This window comes from Camponotus vicinus, unplaced genomic scaffold (genome assembly GCF_025532165.1).
Source record: "Camponotus vicinus isolate PSW18456_S1 unplaced genomic scaffold, iyCamVici1.0 SCAF_13, whole genome shotgun sequence".
Classification (NCBI taxonomy): domain Eukaryota; kingdom Metazoa; phylum Arthropoda; class Insecta; order Hymenoptera; family Formicidae; genus Camponotus; species Camponotus vicinus.
In genome coordinates this window covers 5,133,767-5,153,032 of record NW_028141949.1, presented here as the reverse complement: position 1 = coordinate 5,153,032, position 19,266 = coordinate 5,133,767, and the positions used below count along the sequence as shown (strand labels likewise).

Sequence of the window (19,266 nt, the reverse complement as noted above, 5' to 3'; positions counted from 1 at the left end):
GTAAAAAAATATAAGATGTGTATATAATTAACTCAAATTTAAATCATGCAAATATTGGTTGACTATAACTTTTAGAGCAAGATTAAAAAACCAGATATTTTCTGGAAACGAAAAAAGAAATGTGAAATTTTCTGTAATAAAATGAAAGTATAAATACAAATGAAAATAAAATGAAAATAAAAGCACAGTATATGATTTGTAGTCGGTAAATTATTGCGAATCTTTGCGCGAGTCGTCTTATCGTATCTACTTTTAGACGATCTAATTGTCCTTCATTAAATTCCTGCTGGTTCCGTTTGTTATCTGTCATCTCTGAAGTTATTATGTAGAATTTTTTTATTAAATTCTTTCCCGTAGGAGCTCCTTATTGTTCAAGGTTGTCTTTTGATTGTTCGCCGTGAGTTCTTCCATGCTGTCTCAACACGCATTTAGATGTCGCCGTCTGCGTCGTTTTCCCTTATCTATGCGAATTATGTAAATCGTTCGTTCAGATTTTTCCTCAGGCACGCATACGCATTATTGGACTTACAATAAAACACGCCCAAGTTTAAATTTGTTCCAGTGACAGTTTGATGACAGGATATTGCGATATTTCGCAATTTTACAATAGATACATTACAGGATCAAGGAACCTTTCTTTTCTCTTTAGCTTGCTTTACGCTCTTTTATACAAAGATATAATGTATCCTGCATACACCTATTGAAATTCCTTGTTTAAATTGATTATTTTAATTTCTATTGTTACATATAAAATGCCATTTTATAAAAAGATTCTTTTAGGTAATTTTCGGGTATTTTATTTAGCAAACTTTATTAAGAAAATTATTAGCAATATAATATTTTAATTAATATAAATTTTTATATTAAATTATCTCATGTGTTTAACATTTTTAAAAAATATTGCGACAATTTAGGATAATTAGTGAAATTTTTTGAAATGTCATTATTTGAAAATTATTTTATATTTGACATTTGTATAGAGTTTGCTAACAATGAAATGCGATTCCATGTAGCTTTTTTGACTCTTTAAATTGCATAGCTCGGTAAAGTGTTTAACGATCGGGACATTGGGGTCAAACGCGACATATTGTAGTTACAAAGTCGATATTTTAATCTCCGCGACTCGACTATCACCGTGACGCCACCAGATTGTATCATATCTGGGATAAAAGATGTGAAGTGAGGAGGAGAAGTGGAAAATGAAGGAGAGAAAGCACAGGAAAGGTATAAAGGTAGAAAACAAGTGGTCAGAGTAGAAGAGCAACTTGAAAGCAGTTGTAAAAAGGGGGTGGGCGATTTAACCGCAACCTGCCGAAGGGTATCATGGATAGATAGTAAGATTTATGACGTGAGAAGAGAAAAGGGAAGTTCTCTCATGTGAGAAAGAGAGAGAGAGAGAGACACGAGATTACATTGTGGAATAACGCCGAAATCGAGATCTGGTAAAATCTAATATCCAAACAATGTTTGTGTGTTTTGCAATCTGAAAGAGATTTATCTTATATCAAAACCATGATTTTCACAAGAACCATTTATCCGGAAATAAATCAATTGTAACTAACGATTGCGCTATCGATTTAATCGTTTTGGGAAAAGCCTTCCAAATTGTGAATAAAAGGATAAAACTATTCTCATGACACAAAGGAGAATACGATAAAAAAAGAAAGTATGCGCAGGCACGGAACGTTTCAAAAATCGCAACAATTCCTTTGAGGCAAGCTAAAAAGTCAAAGTACAGTGTACTAACAGCGAATATAGCATGACATAACCGCCAAGATAAAAACAGCGAGAAAAACAAATATATAGAACAGATGCAAGCGTGCAAAAACAAACAATAGCAATCGAGTGTATCCGCTGCAGGCAATATCGAATTGCAAAGTACAAGAGAGAGTCATTGAAGATTCGCGCGTAGTAGCTATTTTCACGAGGGTTCGACTGTCAAACCGCAAAAACGTCGGCAACGAATGTTGCGACTATAACGCATAAGTTTCTTTTGTACGATATCGAAAGAACAACCGTATACTATTCTAGAATTTTCACATTCGTGATACGAATGCTACAAACCTACGAGCAATCTATAAGTTCGTCGTTTTGAAAGTGCCATAATTCAAACTTTAAAATATCATGAATAAATGTTGGAGCATAAATGCTGACGTATTCCAGCGAAAGATTCAAAACTTGACGTGAATAACTTTCGAGAAACGAGGAGGAGAAAAAAAAGAAATAAAACGTGTTCCGAGAAAATTTGATGACGTCGGCAAGATGCAGCGGAAGCAGTTTTACATTGCACTTCCGGAAAAAATTTAGGAGATTCCTTAGTTTGCATTAGCATGCTAATGAACGGTTAATCGCGTAGTATTCTTCTTCGACTCCCTTATCGGACAGACAATGTTACTAGGGTAAAGGGTGATTTATTTTCGCATAATCCTCCGATGTATATGTCTGGAACCGACAAGAGAAAAAGCACACAGTACATCCCTAACATCGAGATATGGAAATCGGTGCCCTAAATCTATACAAATGTTTCGTTCATACGAGAAATTCAAAAGTGTATACAATATACATAGTTTTATTAGCAACATCAACATTCGTTATTTTCTTAATGCAAATAGAAATATTGTGATTTTTTACATCGCTGAACATGAAAATATATTGAGCTTTCAGTAAACAATTCAAACTTTGTAATAATAAAACTGATAATCAAGATCAATTAAATTAATAATTATAATTATAAATAAGCACAATTAATCAAATTAATAATTATAACTGTCATTAATTAATTCCAATAATTAAATTGATAAATTTTGAAGACTGTTAATGCATAATTCTAAGAGACTAGTAAGACGTAAACAGGCCTTGACTAACATCAATTAGTCGGAATAATCGGATAGTCACTAAACTAAATGATTTACTAATTGTTTTAACGATTGTCCAATTACAATTACTCTCAGTCAATAGCGATACATTAAGGATATATATAACTAGACTATCTCTCAAATTCTGACGAGAACGGTGATAAGAAACTTAGGCCTATATTTTTTCCAACTCGGTGATTTTTTTTCCAACCTTCTATGTCCCATTTCCTTGACAAGGTGGTACTTTTTCTTCTGACATTCGTTGAAAACGAAACCACTTCAATAATTTCCACGGAGGAAAGTGACAAATATCTACATATCTGTCATGTTAGCTTTGTGCCACACTGCGAGAATATTCTTCTTCACACACTTTAGCTCGTGTTATCGCATCACATGTAGCGAGTTATGTAAGCATAAAGATACAATTATTCATGAAATTACAGCGTAAGATGATTTTTTGATTATTTCTTCGATTATTGTACCAATTGTCTTATATGTGAGGTACGTACGTGTGCTTTATGAAATTCACAAGTTTAAACGAAATAATATAAAAATTATACATTTTTTATATCTTTATATATTGTAAATTTTTATATATACTTCACATATATATTTTTTGCAAGTTTTATATAAATTCCATATTTATATAAGATATGTAGAAAAAATGGATCACGAGGCAATCGTGATATAAGAGTGAAGTTCTCCTAAAAAGAAATAAATTGAAATTGTACAATAATATTTTTTATCTGAGAAAGTTTATTTTTTTTGAGAAAATCAACTTTTCAGGCCGAAATTACATTTTCCTATTTACTTAGGCTTCTAGGGCCTCAAAGATCCTCGTCTCGTTTTCATATACAATGATCTTATCAAAATATAAAATACCAAGAATGATCTTTTCTAAGAAATATATTTTAATGATTATTAAAATAAAAATTTTAATATATTAATTTAAAAAATGTCTTATTTAAAATAAAAGTTTTTAATATTTTATATGTGTGTGCTATAACTTTTCTAATATAATTCATATTACATATTTTTTAAATTACTTTTTATAAAATAAAATAAGTTATTTTTTTATTCATATATTTCTATAATTTTTATATCAAGATGACATATGACTTTTATAAAAGTCATATGTCATCTTGATATACGTTATTTAAACTTGATTTTGTACATGTTTCGATTTATTTTTTCAATCCTTCTCTTTTTTTCATATCTTTCTTTTTCAAATCCGACTGTCGGAACGAAAAAATAAAATTCTGTGTAAGAGTCCATATTTTGCGAAATACGGCCACTGTGAAACTTGTCTATCTAAATTATACGCAGAAAAGCAGTAGTTCGATGTTTAGGATAAGCCTCTTTGCCTCTACAAAGGAACAAAGGGATGCTCTACTGGGTATCGGACGAACAAGGAAGAGATTGCAAACGTTCGACGACGCATTCTAAGCTCTGTTACTCTGTACTTGTAATAACTTCTCATTAATATTACTTAGACAAGCCGTGTGAAACAAGTTGGCAATATTCGAGTTAGTAATATCATGCACAACAATATATTGTTTCCAATAGCAGGTGTTTCTGCATTCTCTCTATACTAAATGTCCCTCGTAGTAATCCTCCCACGATCTCAAGTTTCGCAGAAGCGAAGAACGGAGATGAAGAATTATGCGAGCAATCCTTGTGCGAATTTGACAAATTTCGACAATGCTCTTTTCTCTTATTGCTTCGATAAATCTATCAGAGCATCATTGAACGGAACATTGCTGGAATATAGTAGCATAAGCGATCGTGTACCAGACGTGAACGTTCCAAAGAGAGCAATTCTCCGATGCAACATCAATCCCAATTCTATTTTGAGAAGGATCTGAACGATTCGATTTTCGCGTCTGCTTGCTTCGATTTCATACAAATTGTGCCACTAGACTGTCGTGTGTACAATAAATAATAGGAAAGAATGATTGATCCCTCGTCTACAGCCTCTCCGTATCTGTCCGTCTCGGTTTCCTTTCCCAATGAAAAAGTTGACACCGCTCGTCGGAACGTTCCTGTGTAATAATGAGTGGAAATAAAGACGGACAAGCGAAATTTCTTCGTAAAATGAGCTTCAAAGAGAGGCTTATTCTCCGCGAAATGAAAAGAAATAATATTTGCCGCATCCTTTTTCCCCCGAAGCCGCTATGTTCGGTCTCGATTGCGACATTACAAATTTAGCGGTAGAGGGATGTAGTAACAAAGTGTGAGAAAATATCGATTTCTCTCGCGCTATATCCGTGATTATCCAACATTTCAAAGAAATTGGAATTAATAAAAGTTGCTGACATAAACGACGCAATTAAATTTTTATTTCTTACCGTTTGAGATATTTTATATTACAATAATATTCCCCGCAAAAGAATTAAAAAATAAATGAGCAACATTTTGCATCGTTACAAATTGAATTAATTTCCTGTTTATTCGTCACACAGGTGTTTGATAAACATAATCGTGGATATATCACTGCATCGGATCTTAGAGCAGTATTGCAATGTTTGGGAGAGGATCTTTCGGAGGAGGAAAGTAAGTATTAAAGTATTTAAGTATTAATGTATTCACTGATGGTCTGTTGCGAACGTGACGCGATTACATAGATATAACTTGCGTCGATATTCTCCATCTAAAATACTTTTGATAAGAGAAACTTTAGCAATAAAAGCTAAAATAGACCATTTCCGTCTAAACTGGCACACCTAAAACCAATTGATTCTCCGAGAGCGTATTTTATGGTAGAATTGTGGCGTGGTACTATTCGAATCAATATCTATTTAATACATTATTTTTCATCAAAATTTATTATTAAGATTATTGTTGACTTGATATCGATATTATAAAAACAATTGACCATCATGATTGTATTCGTAAACAAGTAATATAATTCTGCAAATATAATTAATTAATTATAAATAAACTAATGCGATTTCGCAACTTTACAAAAGCAATTAAATTTCAATAATTTCTAGATAATACTTTGTTTCAAAATCAGCTTAAAGTTAGCTATTTTTCAAAGAGACTAAAATTGATGGTCCATTTTCAGTCTGACTTTGCTGAAAATAAATCGGATTGCAATTTTGTCTGATCAAATAAAACGGCACTGTATATTGTTTCTTCGTGCAATATTTAACAGAATTTCCACGAGAAAATGTAGCATTTCTCCAATTCGCTCTTCAGTTATTATCTTTGCTCTGGAATATTATTTGCACACTTGCCCTTGTTATTTCACAGAGTCACAAAACTTGAATTTCCTAATTCCGCTTGTTGACACACGCCTATCGCAAATCCTAAAGACCACGTCTTTATCGCACCCCACGATTATTTTACCGTGAAAACGTCAGCTTTTCTCTTGCACTCGTGCCAATCAAGTGTTTGCACAAATAAAGCAAGCAACGAACTCGACGAAATCACTCGTGTCATCGTAAATGCCCTGTCGCGCCACAATATCGATTATCGTACGGCTCTTGCCGTAGATTACGTGGATCATCTCCAAGACATATTTCCAATTAACTATTGATAATTCGATTTCCACAAATTTCACGCGCATTGGAAAACGTATTGAAAGAGATACGCTTATATATCCTTCGGAATACATATTACAAAGTTATTTTATTAATTAATACGAATTTGCTTTTATAGAATTCATGCCTTTATGTACCGCCATTGTGGATATTCTTCGGACACAATGCATGCATCATTAATCCAGGCCGCAACCATGTCGCAAATCACGACATAATTCCTCTCGGATATTAATTACGATTATAACAATAATCTTAATTGAATAATATCTGAAAAAATGTACGAAAATCGCAAGATATATCTTACCACATATCTATCGATAACAAGATCTTTTTCATTTGACAAAGAATGATGTTTTGACCTGCGATACAAATGTTCGTGAATATATACCGCCTAATTAAAAGACGACTAAATAGATTATAAGATACGAGTCTGGGGAAGACACGAGTGAAAAGATTCACGTTTTACCCATACGTTTATCCTCGGGCAAAACTCTTCTGGAAGATCTTAATTGCTCTGGAGTAATCTCTCTGACATGATAAAGTGCAAGTTTAAGGAAAAGTGTAGTAAAAGTTTATATATTTAAAAGAGCATTAAAAAAAATAATTGACGTTTAAAGTAAACGCGCACAGTACTCTTTTGCGCGAGCGTAATTACATTTACTTATAGTTATGTTCTTACAAAAATGAACGAGAAGCAAGGAAGTTGCGATCGATATGACTATTGTTCAAATATGATTTAATAATTATTAGCTCGTTACAGACGAATAAAGAAATGTAAAGAATGTTGGCATTATCGCAAAGTTAAAATGTGAGTTTCAATATATCCGGTAATTGTACGCATTAATTCGTTCATTCATCCAATATAAACGAAAATATAGATAAAGTAAGAAATAGATAAAGTATAGATAATGTTTCTGCACCGAAATGTAAGTAAAATATGTTCATCTATCCGGAAAATCCTGCTTATCAATCGATAGTAATTTGATAGTAATCTCGCACGACCGACGATCAACACAAGTTTCTTGATTGGCCGCAATCAATTTAAACTAAATCGCACAAAGTTCAGGACAGACGCCACAATTGGCAGAATTATGGTTTGTAAACTATTGTACATCTCTACGTTACGTTATTATTATATATCGCAACATTAAATTGTGTTACGTATTGCGGTTTGAATTTTACGATCGAACATTAGTTTACGTGATATCAGACACATGGTTCAAAACAACTAAGACATCGCTGTTTGAATGACTTTGTAAATCATTGAATATCAGCGATTAAGAAAGTTAAAATGTTATATTTTCATAAATATGTTTATAATGAAGATCAACTTTGAATTGAAAAATATGAAAAATTCTCGGAATATTATCTATTTTAAGCGATATGTATGTGAAAATAAAGTCCTTATTAGCTTGAATAATTATAAAACTCGAAATTAATAATAAGGATGTTTAATTATAGTTTTTTATTAATAAATTAATTTTGGAAATTTCAGAAAAGCATTTCAAGAAAAGTCCTCGAATGCCAATGTTGTCCCGTAACGGACCATATATATATATAATGCCGTCTTCATTCCTTTTCGTAGCAATAAATTCTGCGTGGAAATAATGCGGGTATCGGCAATATCTTTCTTTCGGCATCGATGACAGCACTCGTGATACGAATTAATCCTCATTGCTGAACACGGCAAAAATATATTAATTGAATTACTATAAGAAAATATATATGAATTTTTATGCGAGAAGCTAATAGAAATGTTCGCTTGAATTTGCGTCGAATTTAAGACACACATTTTTTAATCGTATCTGAAATGTGTCATATCATTTTTCTTAAATGTCCAATCGTAATCGACGATAATATAAAAATATGCAAAAATTCGCTCAATTATCTATATGTACCTCGAAGTAAATATCTAAGATTATTCCTATAATAACAATTCTCATTCAGTGATTCAGCAATCCCGAAATAAAAACAACTGCACGATATAAGAAGCTTTTGTTTTGCTTTCAGTTGAAGATATGATTAAGGAAGTGGATGTAGATGGGGATGGTCGAATTGATTTCTACGGTAAGATTTCTTTTGTATTATATTACAGTTTCTCTCGTAAAGAAAATGCAGTAATAAATACAGTAAAAACAGAAATTTCAATTTTTATTCTCGAGCATAATTCATCCATAAGATGATCGATGGACTTGTATCTAAAATAGAAAGAAAACGTAATTTTTCCGAGGAAAGTATGAAATGGTAAAAGCTGTTTAAGAATTATACAAGAAATAAAGAAAAGGAAAAAATATATATTTCCGTTTCTTTTTCTCTTTTCTTGATTGTAAAAATAAATCCACGACAAGAAACGTTATTATCTTAATAATTAATATCTATTTAATATTTTTTTTAATTCTTCAGAATTCGTTCATGCTCTCGGCGAGCCGGGAATCGACGAAGATGAAGAAGACGATGAAGAAGACCTGCAATCTCCGCTGTTCTAAGATCACGTTTATCCTAATCTCTTTGTTAGATAAGCCAGATCAGGCAAAAACGATGCGCAATCTCTCGACTTGCACGAAATATTCCTTCTCTCACGTTTGCAATTCGAATCGCGTGCGATTGCGCCTCACAAACGAAACGAGGCTCAACTTTGACTGTGCGAACCCGTTTACGTTTTATTAGTTCTCACCCTTCTCCAATTTCGAATTAAATTTTAACGCTGGAACGCGAAAGTATCGCTAAGCGCATTGTGAATAGGTAAAATATCTGCACTGAGCTACATTATCTGCAAATGATCGCGAATACAGCACAAATTTGCATTTTCGATGTATATTAAATAACTGAGCTTCCTTCGAGCGAGGGATTCTTGATAAATCACGAGTACCATAACTCAATGGCTCGTGAAACTTTATTTGATTACTAGTTATTATAAGCCGCCTGCTGATAAATGAGCGCAATATGAATATTGTAAATTATAATCCCAAAAATTATAATGAATGAAATGAATTTAAAAAATGCGACATATTATTTAAAGAGATTAAAGGATTTATTTGAGAGAGAATACAGATTAATTTAAAAATATTAAATCAAATAAAATTTCCAATTGCAACGTAAATTGAACGAATGAATACAGAAATAAAATATGAGATTACGAAAAGCGCTTCTTGGCACGTTTAACGAGTCGCTGATAACTACCGCATAATTATGAGACAGGTGGTAACGAATCTCTCGGTGAGATTTTGCCACGCTGGACAACGATAAGCGTTTTTGGCGACGTGCCATAAATTTGTTAAAACGATGGATAAATCATCAGCGGTCGGCTATGGTGACTTTCATCTCGCGATACGGAAGTTGCTCGGAAAGTGCGGCTGGTGTCATCCCAATGAATGAGCTGTGAGGGTATGAGATAATCTCTCGCGACACGAAAAGCGAGCATTAAGTGCGAGAAATGTTAACCTAGTTGAGATAAATTATTCATTTCGCACGTATTTTCGATCCTACTGCTTCGATATCAAAGGCGGCACCGTTTCTCGCCGCCTCTATCTTTTTCCAAGTCTCTCGACGCCGCACTCGGCGATTCTTTAAGATATAAAATCGACTAGATCGTAATGAATTCCGTCTCGTATGTGGACTTTCTCTCGATTTTACTCTCGCGTCTAATATTAGATAATGTTATATTCCATTTAAAATAATCTTAAGAGAGGGACAAAACGCACCGCACATTCTCAACAGATCGCGCCAATGCATGCGTCGCGATAACGCGATCCCTGAGCGAGGGGAAAGAGGAGGCCGAAAGATCGCGTTTCTCGATCAATCCCGCTGATTTGCATAATCGTATCAAATCGATGGACCTTCCATGATCCCTCTTGGAAATGGTCGCCCGAGATCATCGGCGTCCAAAAGCCGGACAGGCGAGCGAATCTTATGTCGAGCTTCGCTCGCTTTACTTTCTTCGGGCCTCGTATTATGTACCTTAAACGACTATATCACTGTTACGCCAATAACAAAGCCGCACGCTGTTTAAAATATTTTAAAGGATTTAATAAATCGCTAAAAAACATTTTATGGTTGAATTAATTCAATTCCTTTCAGCCCATTTCCTAGCAATGACTTTGGAATTAGAATTCTTAGAAATTTAATCGTATGTCTTCCCTTTATTATGGTTTTCAATTTTTTCTAGTTGTCAAATCCAAAATAATAGAAATTCCTGGAATTGCGATTCTTCGAATTTTAGTTTAATTTTTGTACCACCTCTTAATTATATTCTCCTGATGTTTTCCTGATTTGCGAAAATTTAATTTTTCCCCGATCAAATCGGCAGATTTTAAATTTTAGGAATACTTGGAATTGCGATTCTTAGAAATTTAATCCGTGCCACCTCATTGCTAATTTTGTTCTCCTAATAGTTTTCCAATTTTCAAGAATTTTTTCCAGTTTAGATTAAAATTCTAAAAATTCCTACGCGATTCTCGGAATTTTAATTCGTGCTACTTCTTTGCTAATTACGTTTTGATACTTTTCCGACTTTCGAGAGTTAATCTTTCCAATTCACAAGATATAAAAATTCCTGAAATCGTGATTATCTTGAAATCTTAATTTTAATTAATTAATAGATACTAGCGTATGAAGAAAATATACTTTTTTCTTAAACGTTCATTTTTATTAGCGATAAATAAACTTACATATCTTTACAGTAACAATGTCCCTTTCGCTCAACTCTCGGAAAATATGAGAATATCTATTCGCAATGATTCATATAGATCAAGACTTCCTTTTCGCTTATCGCATTTGGTTGTTAATTCCGCCTTTTATCATCTTCGGTACAACGATGAACGAATGAATGAACGAACGAACAAACGAATGAACGAACGCTTTAAAAAACTGAGTACGACACAAACGGTACGTACGTATTATTTTATACGATCATCGTCTACATTGCGTACGTTGTTGTACATGCGATCTCTACATACAAGTCTTAAGTCTTACTTACTTATAATCCTAACAATTAGCGAGCGTACAACAGCCGATGAGAGAAAAAGTGAACAACATAAGACCACTGCTTCTATAAGTATCATAATCGATTGGTGCCTATCGGCTTATGAATTATGTATATGTATATATTATCGGATGTCCTTTTAAATCTTGATATTAATTTTTCTCGGACTATCCTCTTAAGTTTCTTTAATCTGTCATCCGGCTAATTCTCTGTTAACTGGCATTTACATGGTCCAAATTACATGCGCTTCCCTCCCAACGTAACATCATTTATCCTCTATTATTATGCGTCGATTTTATTCTCGATAATCGATAACTATCCTATATAATAATCTTTCGTAAATCCTATATAATAATCCTTCGAGAATCTTTATATTTCATTGTGTGATCAAAATCGCATCGCGTCATTGCAGATTAGCAGTGATACGTATTAACCGAATTTTATCAGTTTGTCTATCTAATAGACAAGTTTCTATAATCTAAAAAAGAATCATTCACCCAACATTTATTCTTTGACTATTGGTGCAATCGTGTTTAAGTCTTTGATATCGTTAGACAAAACATTAGAGTAATTTGATACACCTTCGATCAAAGTTTAATTTAACTTTTCTCCTATTTCTCGAAGATTTAGCATTTTACTCTATTTGATTGATATTTTTCACCAATTCCATCCAAGCGTAGGATGGAATGATCTATCACGTTATTACATTTTTCAAGAAACCGCCGATATAACTGCTCTTATTTGCAACTCGTTCATCACTCGCCGTCGTTATTTTTTTGTATCGAAACTTAACTTATCGATCACAGTAGATCGGGCTGTATCGCGGATAAGTAAACTTACATTGAAAAAGAAGCGCGATTTTATTGTGTCACCGCGTTGTCGGTGATGCCAGTTAAGAAGAAAAAGCCTTCGTTTTGCACAATCTAAAACACTGGAGATCGCTATCCAAATATCTGTCCGATAGATACGACAAACTTGTCTCTTCTAACAAATTCTTAAATTAATATTTTATTACAAGCCTCTCGTATTTATCACACTAAATCACAGAAAACAAAACACACTAATTTTTCATACGTTAATTATCGTATATAATTTTCATACATGTCTTAATAAATTTTTTATTATTTGGAAATAATTAGACAATCTCCAATGTCTTAATGTTTTATTTGCGAAAAGCGTATACGTTAATTCCTTACGCATCGCATGCGTGCGTGAGTGCCCCTCTTCATCGAAGTTCATGCAGGTGAGAATTCGTCAAAACCTTTACCTCTCAATAGGATCCTTTCGTATCTCTATCTCGAACTGAAATTTGATCGAGCGAATGTGTTTTTCGAAAACGGACTAATCGATCCAACGAATGATATCGTATCCAATTCACCTGAAATGACGTTCCGCAAACCGACAAATTTTCCCGACAGATCATCTGAAGGACGCATTTTTCTGACCGCAAAAAATAACGCCCATCATCAAGTTATACCATCGAGAAAGTTGAAAATACCATCAAAAATGCGCATTAGAAAAAGACATCAAAAAAGATCAAAAGAGTTGATCATCTTAGAAAACTTCTCAATCACGAGATCTCAATGATTTTAATTAGAGCGATGTCAAGGCAGCGACATATCAAATAAAAAAAAGATGTATATACATATATAAAAGATATAATTGTGTCGTGGAACGATCTTTTGTCGCGGAATCGGTCGAGGTTTTGGCTTTCTCACGAAACTATTCCTAGTCTCCCTGCTGCATGACTTCTTCTCTATAAGATATATAACACATAATATCTGTCTCAATATTAAGCAGCTATCGCTTATCGCGTCTCTCAAGCGTATCGCGTCCCTTAATACATTGTATACGCAACGACCTATTTATCGTCACGTGCTAATGATCGACGTGACATGATATAACAGTGCGACGCACCGTTCTGTTCTTTATCGGTTCATCGATCGATTATCATTGTATCGTATCTCCGTGTAAAGCAGCTAATCAGCTGCCGATACGCTTAACTATCCATAAGCAAGCAAATTTCTTATTCATCGTAAACACAAAAGAGGACTTATGTTTACATCGTCCTGACATTACCAGTGTTTTAAGTAAATAACATTCTGCCGGCCGCATTTCTCACTTTCCTTTTTTTCCCTGAAAAATGTTTGTCTAATTTTCGGCATGCAACTCTTCGTATCCAAGATCACCATTAACGCGACAATAGTCATTTTTCTCGAGTAAGTGAGACAGTATTCACTGTAATAATTTCACTTTTCAACGATTGATGCGACGGGTTATTCTCGTCAAGATTCTCGCGCGACGAGCAAGAATTACACACACGAATAATGTTAGAGAAACATGGGGAACACATCTTTTTCAAATTTCCTTCGCAAAATCGCTGCGTTTAAATGCTTCCTTCCCCATCGTCTCAATTGCCATACTCGACGCATCTTTGATCGTTGGCTTTAGCGGCAGCGACCGCGGCTGCGAAACGTAATCGTCTTCTTCTAACTAGGGAAAACGTCGACGTCGGACACCTGCGACGGGGACGCGAGGATGAGACCGCACGACGATCGGGATCCCATCTCGCGACGGGCCCGCCTCAAAGCACGGGCTCTTCATCAGTTTCGTCGTTTTCGTCAGTTTGTTGAGATGAAGAGGTAGTCGCCATGGAATTGCTCGTCTTGGTTCTTCGATGTCGTTTCTGTTGATTACTGGTATTGCTGCCATTACTATTACCACCACCGCTTGTGCTGCTACAAGTACTACTTATGCTGCTGCTGGTGCTGCTACTCGGACTATTCACGATATTGTTGCCACCGTTTCCGCCGCAAGTCAAATCGAAGGCGGTGATTTGTCCATGAGCGGTTATCAAGGGCCGTAAAGCTGTGCGTACAGACCAATGCAATCGAGGATATGCGCGTTCCTGCTGGAGCATCAACTCCTTCCTTTTATTTTTCTGTAATATATGAAAAGAAACAAAAATTAATAAAAATATATTTATTTGCATGATATTGTGATAATAAGATTTCTTAAGCCGTAATAATTAAATGTAATGACATGCGTCTATTTACGATTCACGGATATATATTTTGTTGCTTAAAAAAATTTCTGAAAAATACTTGAACTTTACCTCAGATGAAGTTTTCAAATCCTGCGAGATCGGAAGCTTTTTACTTTCAGTAAACTGTCTTAACGCCTTCTCTCGTACGTAGATAAATGGTCGAACGACTCTGAGATCCTCTCGACGTATATAGTAATGAGCTTTCATGGTTTTTAATATGCCACCATGTAATACCGAGATGAGGAAACTTTCCGTGAGATCGTCCAAGTGTTGACCAAGCGCCAGCACGTTATATCCATTGCGTTTCGCCAAAGAATACAATTGCGTTCTGATTGATTTATCGCAGAAACTACAAGTGCCGCTAGCGACACTAGCGTCCAACGGATTGTCAACGTTAGTGTTAGTCGAGTCTGTCATATGTTCTTCATAAAAATAAGGAACGTCCAGAGCTTTTAAATAACTCATCATTTCCAAGGGATCAGAGCCACCCATGTCAATAGTAGCCGCACCAATTTCAAAATCAATCTCCTTTGACCTGGCATAAAATCTATACTGATGCAGAGTATGCAAAAGAGATACTGAGTCCTTGCCATTTGCTGATAGACAAACTAAAACCCTATCATTGTCCCGTATCATATCGAATTCCTGCATAGCTTCCACTGAAGGTTTCCAAACATTTTTTGGTGGGCAGTGCCATTGAGTTCGCGAAAATTCAAGTCTTGATTCATTGTCCTCAAAATTATTCTCTTGACTATCACCCTCTTCCTCTCTTAGATCACCGGTGCACTCCTCATCTTCTGAGAGATTGTCATTTTGACGCGCGTGCTGTTTGTTGCCACCCTTAGTCGATAGACTCATCATCGATGTCGTCCTTGGCTTTCGTCCATGACTGTTGGCGGAGTTGGATTCAGCGCTACTGCTTCGTTTTAGATCCAGTGAGTCTATCGATTTATCGCTTTCGTGAAAAGACAAGTTTATACCGCTGTCTTGAGAACTGACTGAATTCACAGCAGAGTAGATCTTTGGCAGGATTTTTCGGGTATCGCCAATATCGAGACCGCCACGTCCTTCCTGTGGATCATCATCCACATAATCATCCACATCGTTCTCCACTTCCTCATCTTCGGTCTTTGAACGATTGCGCACTATTTGCTCATTCTCTGGCTTCATCACATAGATAACCGTTTCGTCTGAAGAACATTCACTAGACATCTTGCTTTCCTGCTGCGATAGTTCGCCGACCTTGCTAGTTATTTCGATCTGCCCACTTTTCCTAGAGTTTGACAAACGCGGAGATGATGGGAGTACGACTCTTCCTCGATCGGGTGAACCGCATCCGTTTGAGGAAACATCGGAAGTGGAAGCATCCGGCGAATACCTGTGAAGTCCATCAACAGCGTTCACCATGCACCTATTAAAAAATTCACAATATAATATACATTATAATATTATATAACATTATAAATTTTTTTATTAATAACAATAAAATACCTTATCTCGGATTTAACTTCGCTCGCCATTTCTTTCGAAAATTCCATCAAATATTCGGCGATATCACTGGCTGTGAATGAGTCATGCCTTAATTGTTTGTCTTCCACAAATGTTTGATTAACCATGCTGTGCGCTCGTGAATGATGTTGCGGTGTATTTTCGGATGTATTTGTCTCTGATAAAGCGTCATCGACTTTAGATATAACTTCTCGGATCTCTGATTTGATTTCCGTCGCTAATTCCTTGGTCATTTCCTTTACGTACGCGCTTAAATCGTCCTCGGATCTCTGGCTCGTAGAAATAGGTGACAATCTACCACCGCCTACCAATCTCTCGGTATAATCGCTGGTTGATGAATATGAAGACGGTGGTGACGCCGGATTATGATTATAGCTTAAAGAAGAAATCGAATGACTCGGGCTGGCAGCAGAATCCATTTCCAAGGAGTTCAACTCTGTCTGACTACTGCAGCTGCAATGAAGACGTTTATGCTTCGATGAACCGTTTATCGTACTCAGCCCCAAACTGGTCAAAGTTTGCGGGCTCAAGGGAAGCGGCGGAATCGGCGAGGACGCTGATGCGGTACCAGCGCGATTTCCTGGAACGTTGCATCCATCGGTAGTGCTCCCCAAAGAATTGCATCTAGCACGACCGGCATTGGTCGCGTTTATCAATTCTCTCTGCTCCTTTGTCGGTCGAACGGCTGTACGGGATATCGATCCCAAAACCGAAGCGGTCACGGCCTCGCCTACCGCAAATCTGACTGGCATCGGTGAATTTGGACACGTAGCGGGTGATCGATGCCCACCAAAGAAAGTGCCGTGTTCATTTTGAGTCGAGTTCTCCTCTTCGCTGTTGCTCGAAGACGATGGTTGATTCAGTACGATCGTAGCCGCAATCATGGCTCGCTTAACTGTGCTCAGCGCTGGTAGACTACGATGTCTCGGTGAGGTTGACGAAATGAGCGTATTGCCTGTACGCGGAATGTCGCTGTTCAGTCGTCGGATGCCGTTGGTTAGCGTTAAACAGTTCACCAGACTATCGTGACACGTGACGGCATTTGTGCGGCTAAACCTGTTCGAGGCTAACAACGGGTTGAACGGTACATCCTGTTTGACGTTCTGCGAATTTCCCAAGAGGAGATCCTGCGCTTCACTCGGCAACATAAACCAACGTAACGCTTCCATACGCTGACACGCGAAATTGAAGCTCTTGTCGATCTGCAGCGGATATCGTTGCGCCATTTTACGCGCGCGATTGAAGATGTTGCGGGCAGTTTGCAGGCAATCGCCATAAGTCTGCGGAAAAATGCCGGAACCGGAAACTCGCCTCTCCGTGGCGCTCATTCTGCCGTCCGTGTATCTAATCGCGCCCAACCATTTGCGTTCCTTGAAGACGCTATTGGTATGATGCCGCCATTCGCCGGTATCGGGATTCAATACGTATTGCGGCAGCAACTTCCAACCCTCAGTGGCAACCATTTTGAGAGCTTCCAGCACGAAGGCAACTTCCGCCTCGGTCATAAAATAGGGAAAGGATAATCTAGCGAAGCCTGGCCTGAGACCCTCCGCGGTGGTCTCCTCGGTGCCATTGCGTTGTCTAAAATAAAATAGTATGTATTAAACTCTCTGCACAATGTGCATGACACTTTTATCAAAAATAGAATCTTGCGCCAAGTAAAACGCGGCGATTTGCCGCGCGGTTGACGTAATGTCTATTTCTACACATGTCCATTACGCGAAATTACATTGCACCAAGTTTAATAGACAATTACTTCCTGCATTGTCGGTCTATACGACACAAAATGTACATAATCTTTCGCACGTGCGGCGGTATCATTCAATACAAAGCGATGAAAGCAGTGATCATTGAAATCGATATAATGCGAATTAATTTAAATTTTTTTTAAATTTCTGACAACCCTTACGTTTATTTGTAAGAACAAAATATTATTGTAAAATATAATCGACGTCAAAGAATGAAACAAATTTTATTTCATTTTATAAATATTTTCTTTCTCTATGGATTTATTTTTTTTAATCCATTAAATCAAATCTGACAATCGTAATTATTAAAATGTTATCAAATTATTCTATAAGTAGTACGAAATTTTTCAACATTTATTCTAAGATTTTACTCGATTTTCAATAACTTTTAAACGAAACCCCGGTTATAAATATATTGATAAAAATTGTTATCACATATTCGACTTATATTGAAATAAATTTATAATCTATTTATTAAATGAAATTATTTACCAATTCTGATACCAAATATATATTGTTTCGTGTTTACAGCAAAGAAAAATGAGAGATTTCATCGGAAATAGATAGGTTTCAAATTAAATGATTATTAATCCAATAAAAAAATTGAGACATACTCTTCCAAGAGAATGTTTTCGTATTCCTTGGCAAGTTCCCGGTCGATCCCCATCAGATCGTGAGCATAACGACCCGCGCAAGCGCATCCTCCTCGAGCCTGAATGCCGAAAACATCGTTCAGGACGGCGCAGACAAAGTTATGGTGTAGAAACGTGCCGCGAGGATGGCGTACCATGAAAGAGAAGATGGGCAGTCGTTTCACGTTCTGCGACGAGCTGCCGAGTAGGATCAATTCCGGGATTGTACGCACGTGGGATAAAACTTGCCTGGAAAGAGAAAGCGATAATCACATTCAGTATTGCGCAAAACTATCTATATACCGTGTAACTATGCAAAGATAATTGACTAATTCACGAAATTGTAGATTTCTTCGATTACGTATAGGATGTTTCACATAAGCATATGGCTTGGTATTATCGTGCCTCTTGTCAAAATAATATCTGTTTTCTTTTGACAAAATTTCTGGAAATGCATTGTTTTCGATGTATCTTATTTTTCAATCAACTCATCCTGGTTGCAAAGATTTAATCGGTAGTATTTTAATAATTATATATTTAAATCACATTTTTTTATTAAATATGCAAAACATAACGTAATATTAAGTAATTTAACAAAATAGACAAGAGTTTTTATTAGAAATTTTGTTAGCATTTAAGAGAAAAGCACATCGAAATATTCATTACGATACTTTCTTAAAATCATAAGCATGTCAAAATATTCGCGTGAATACTTCATGGTGATTGGATAAATAACGTCTACATTTCATATCAGAACATTTCGTTGTCGTAAAAAAAAATTTGTTTTACTATTTTGTCTTATTAACTCAATTAAATTTGAAGTACTTCATCATAAAATATAAATATTAGAAAGTACAATAATAAATATATTTTTAATTATAATAGAATTATCAAAATCTTTACACGAAGAAACAGCGAATGTACTGAATTAACATAGGAAAAAATAAAAT

General features: G+C 35.7%; 2 protein-coding genes across 6 annotated transcripts in view; one reads left to right on the top strand and one right to left on the bottom strand.

Annotated features, from left to right (window-relative positions):
- Positions 1-10,445, top strand: part of LOC145964379 (neo-calmodulin) — a 64,117-nt gene extending 53,672 nt beyond the window's left edge. For 4 of the 5 annotated variants that reach the window (XM_083087060.1, XM_083087058.1, XM_083087057.1 and 1 more), the window contains 3 exons: positions 5,318-5,408; positions 8,411-8,467; positions 8,804-10,445. In XM_083087060.1, the coding sequence (XP_082943186.1) occupies positions 5,318-5,408; positions 8,411-8,467; positions 8,804-8,886 (231 nt within the window). In that variant the 3' untranslated portion in view covers positions 8,887-10,445. Of the gene's footprint in view, positions 1-5,317; positions 5,409-6,518; positions 7,631-8,410; positions 8,468-8,803 lie in introns of those variants that run through there. The other variant, XM_083087059.1, reaches the window with a different exon arrangement.
- A 578-nt stretch (positions 10,446-11,023) lies between these two features.
- Positions 11,024-19,266, bottom strand: part of LOC145964370 (uncharacterized) — a 48,057-nt gene continuing 39,814 nt past the window's right edge. The window contains exons 6-9 of the mRNA XM_083087027.1: positions 18,299-18,565; positions 15,919-17,517; positions 14,497-15,838; positions 11,024-14,322 (exon numbers count right to left, since the gene is read on the bottom strand). Of these exons, the coding sequence (XP_082943153.1) occupies positions 13,966-14,322; positions 14,497-15,838; positions 15,919-17,517; positions 18,299-18,565 (3,565 nt within the window). The 3' untranslated portion in view covers positions 11,024-13,965. The remainder of the gene's footprint in view (positions 14,323-14,496; positions 15,839-15,918; positions 17,518-18,298; positions 18,566-19,266) is intronic.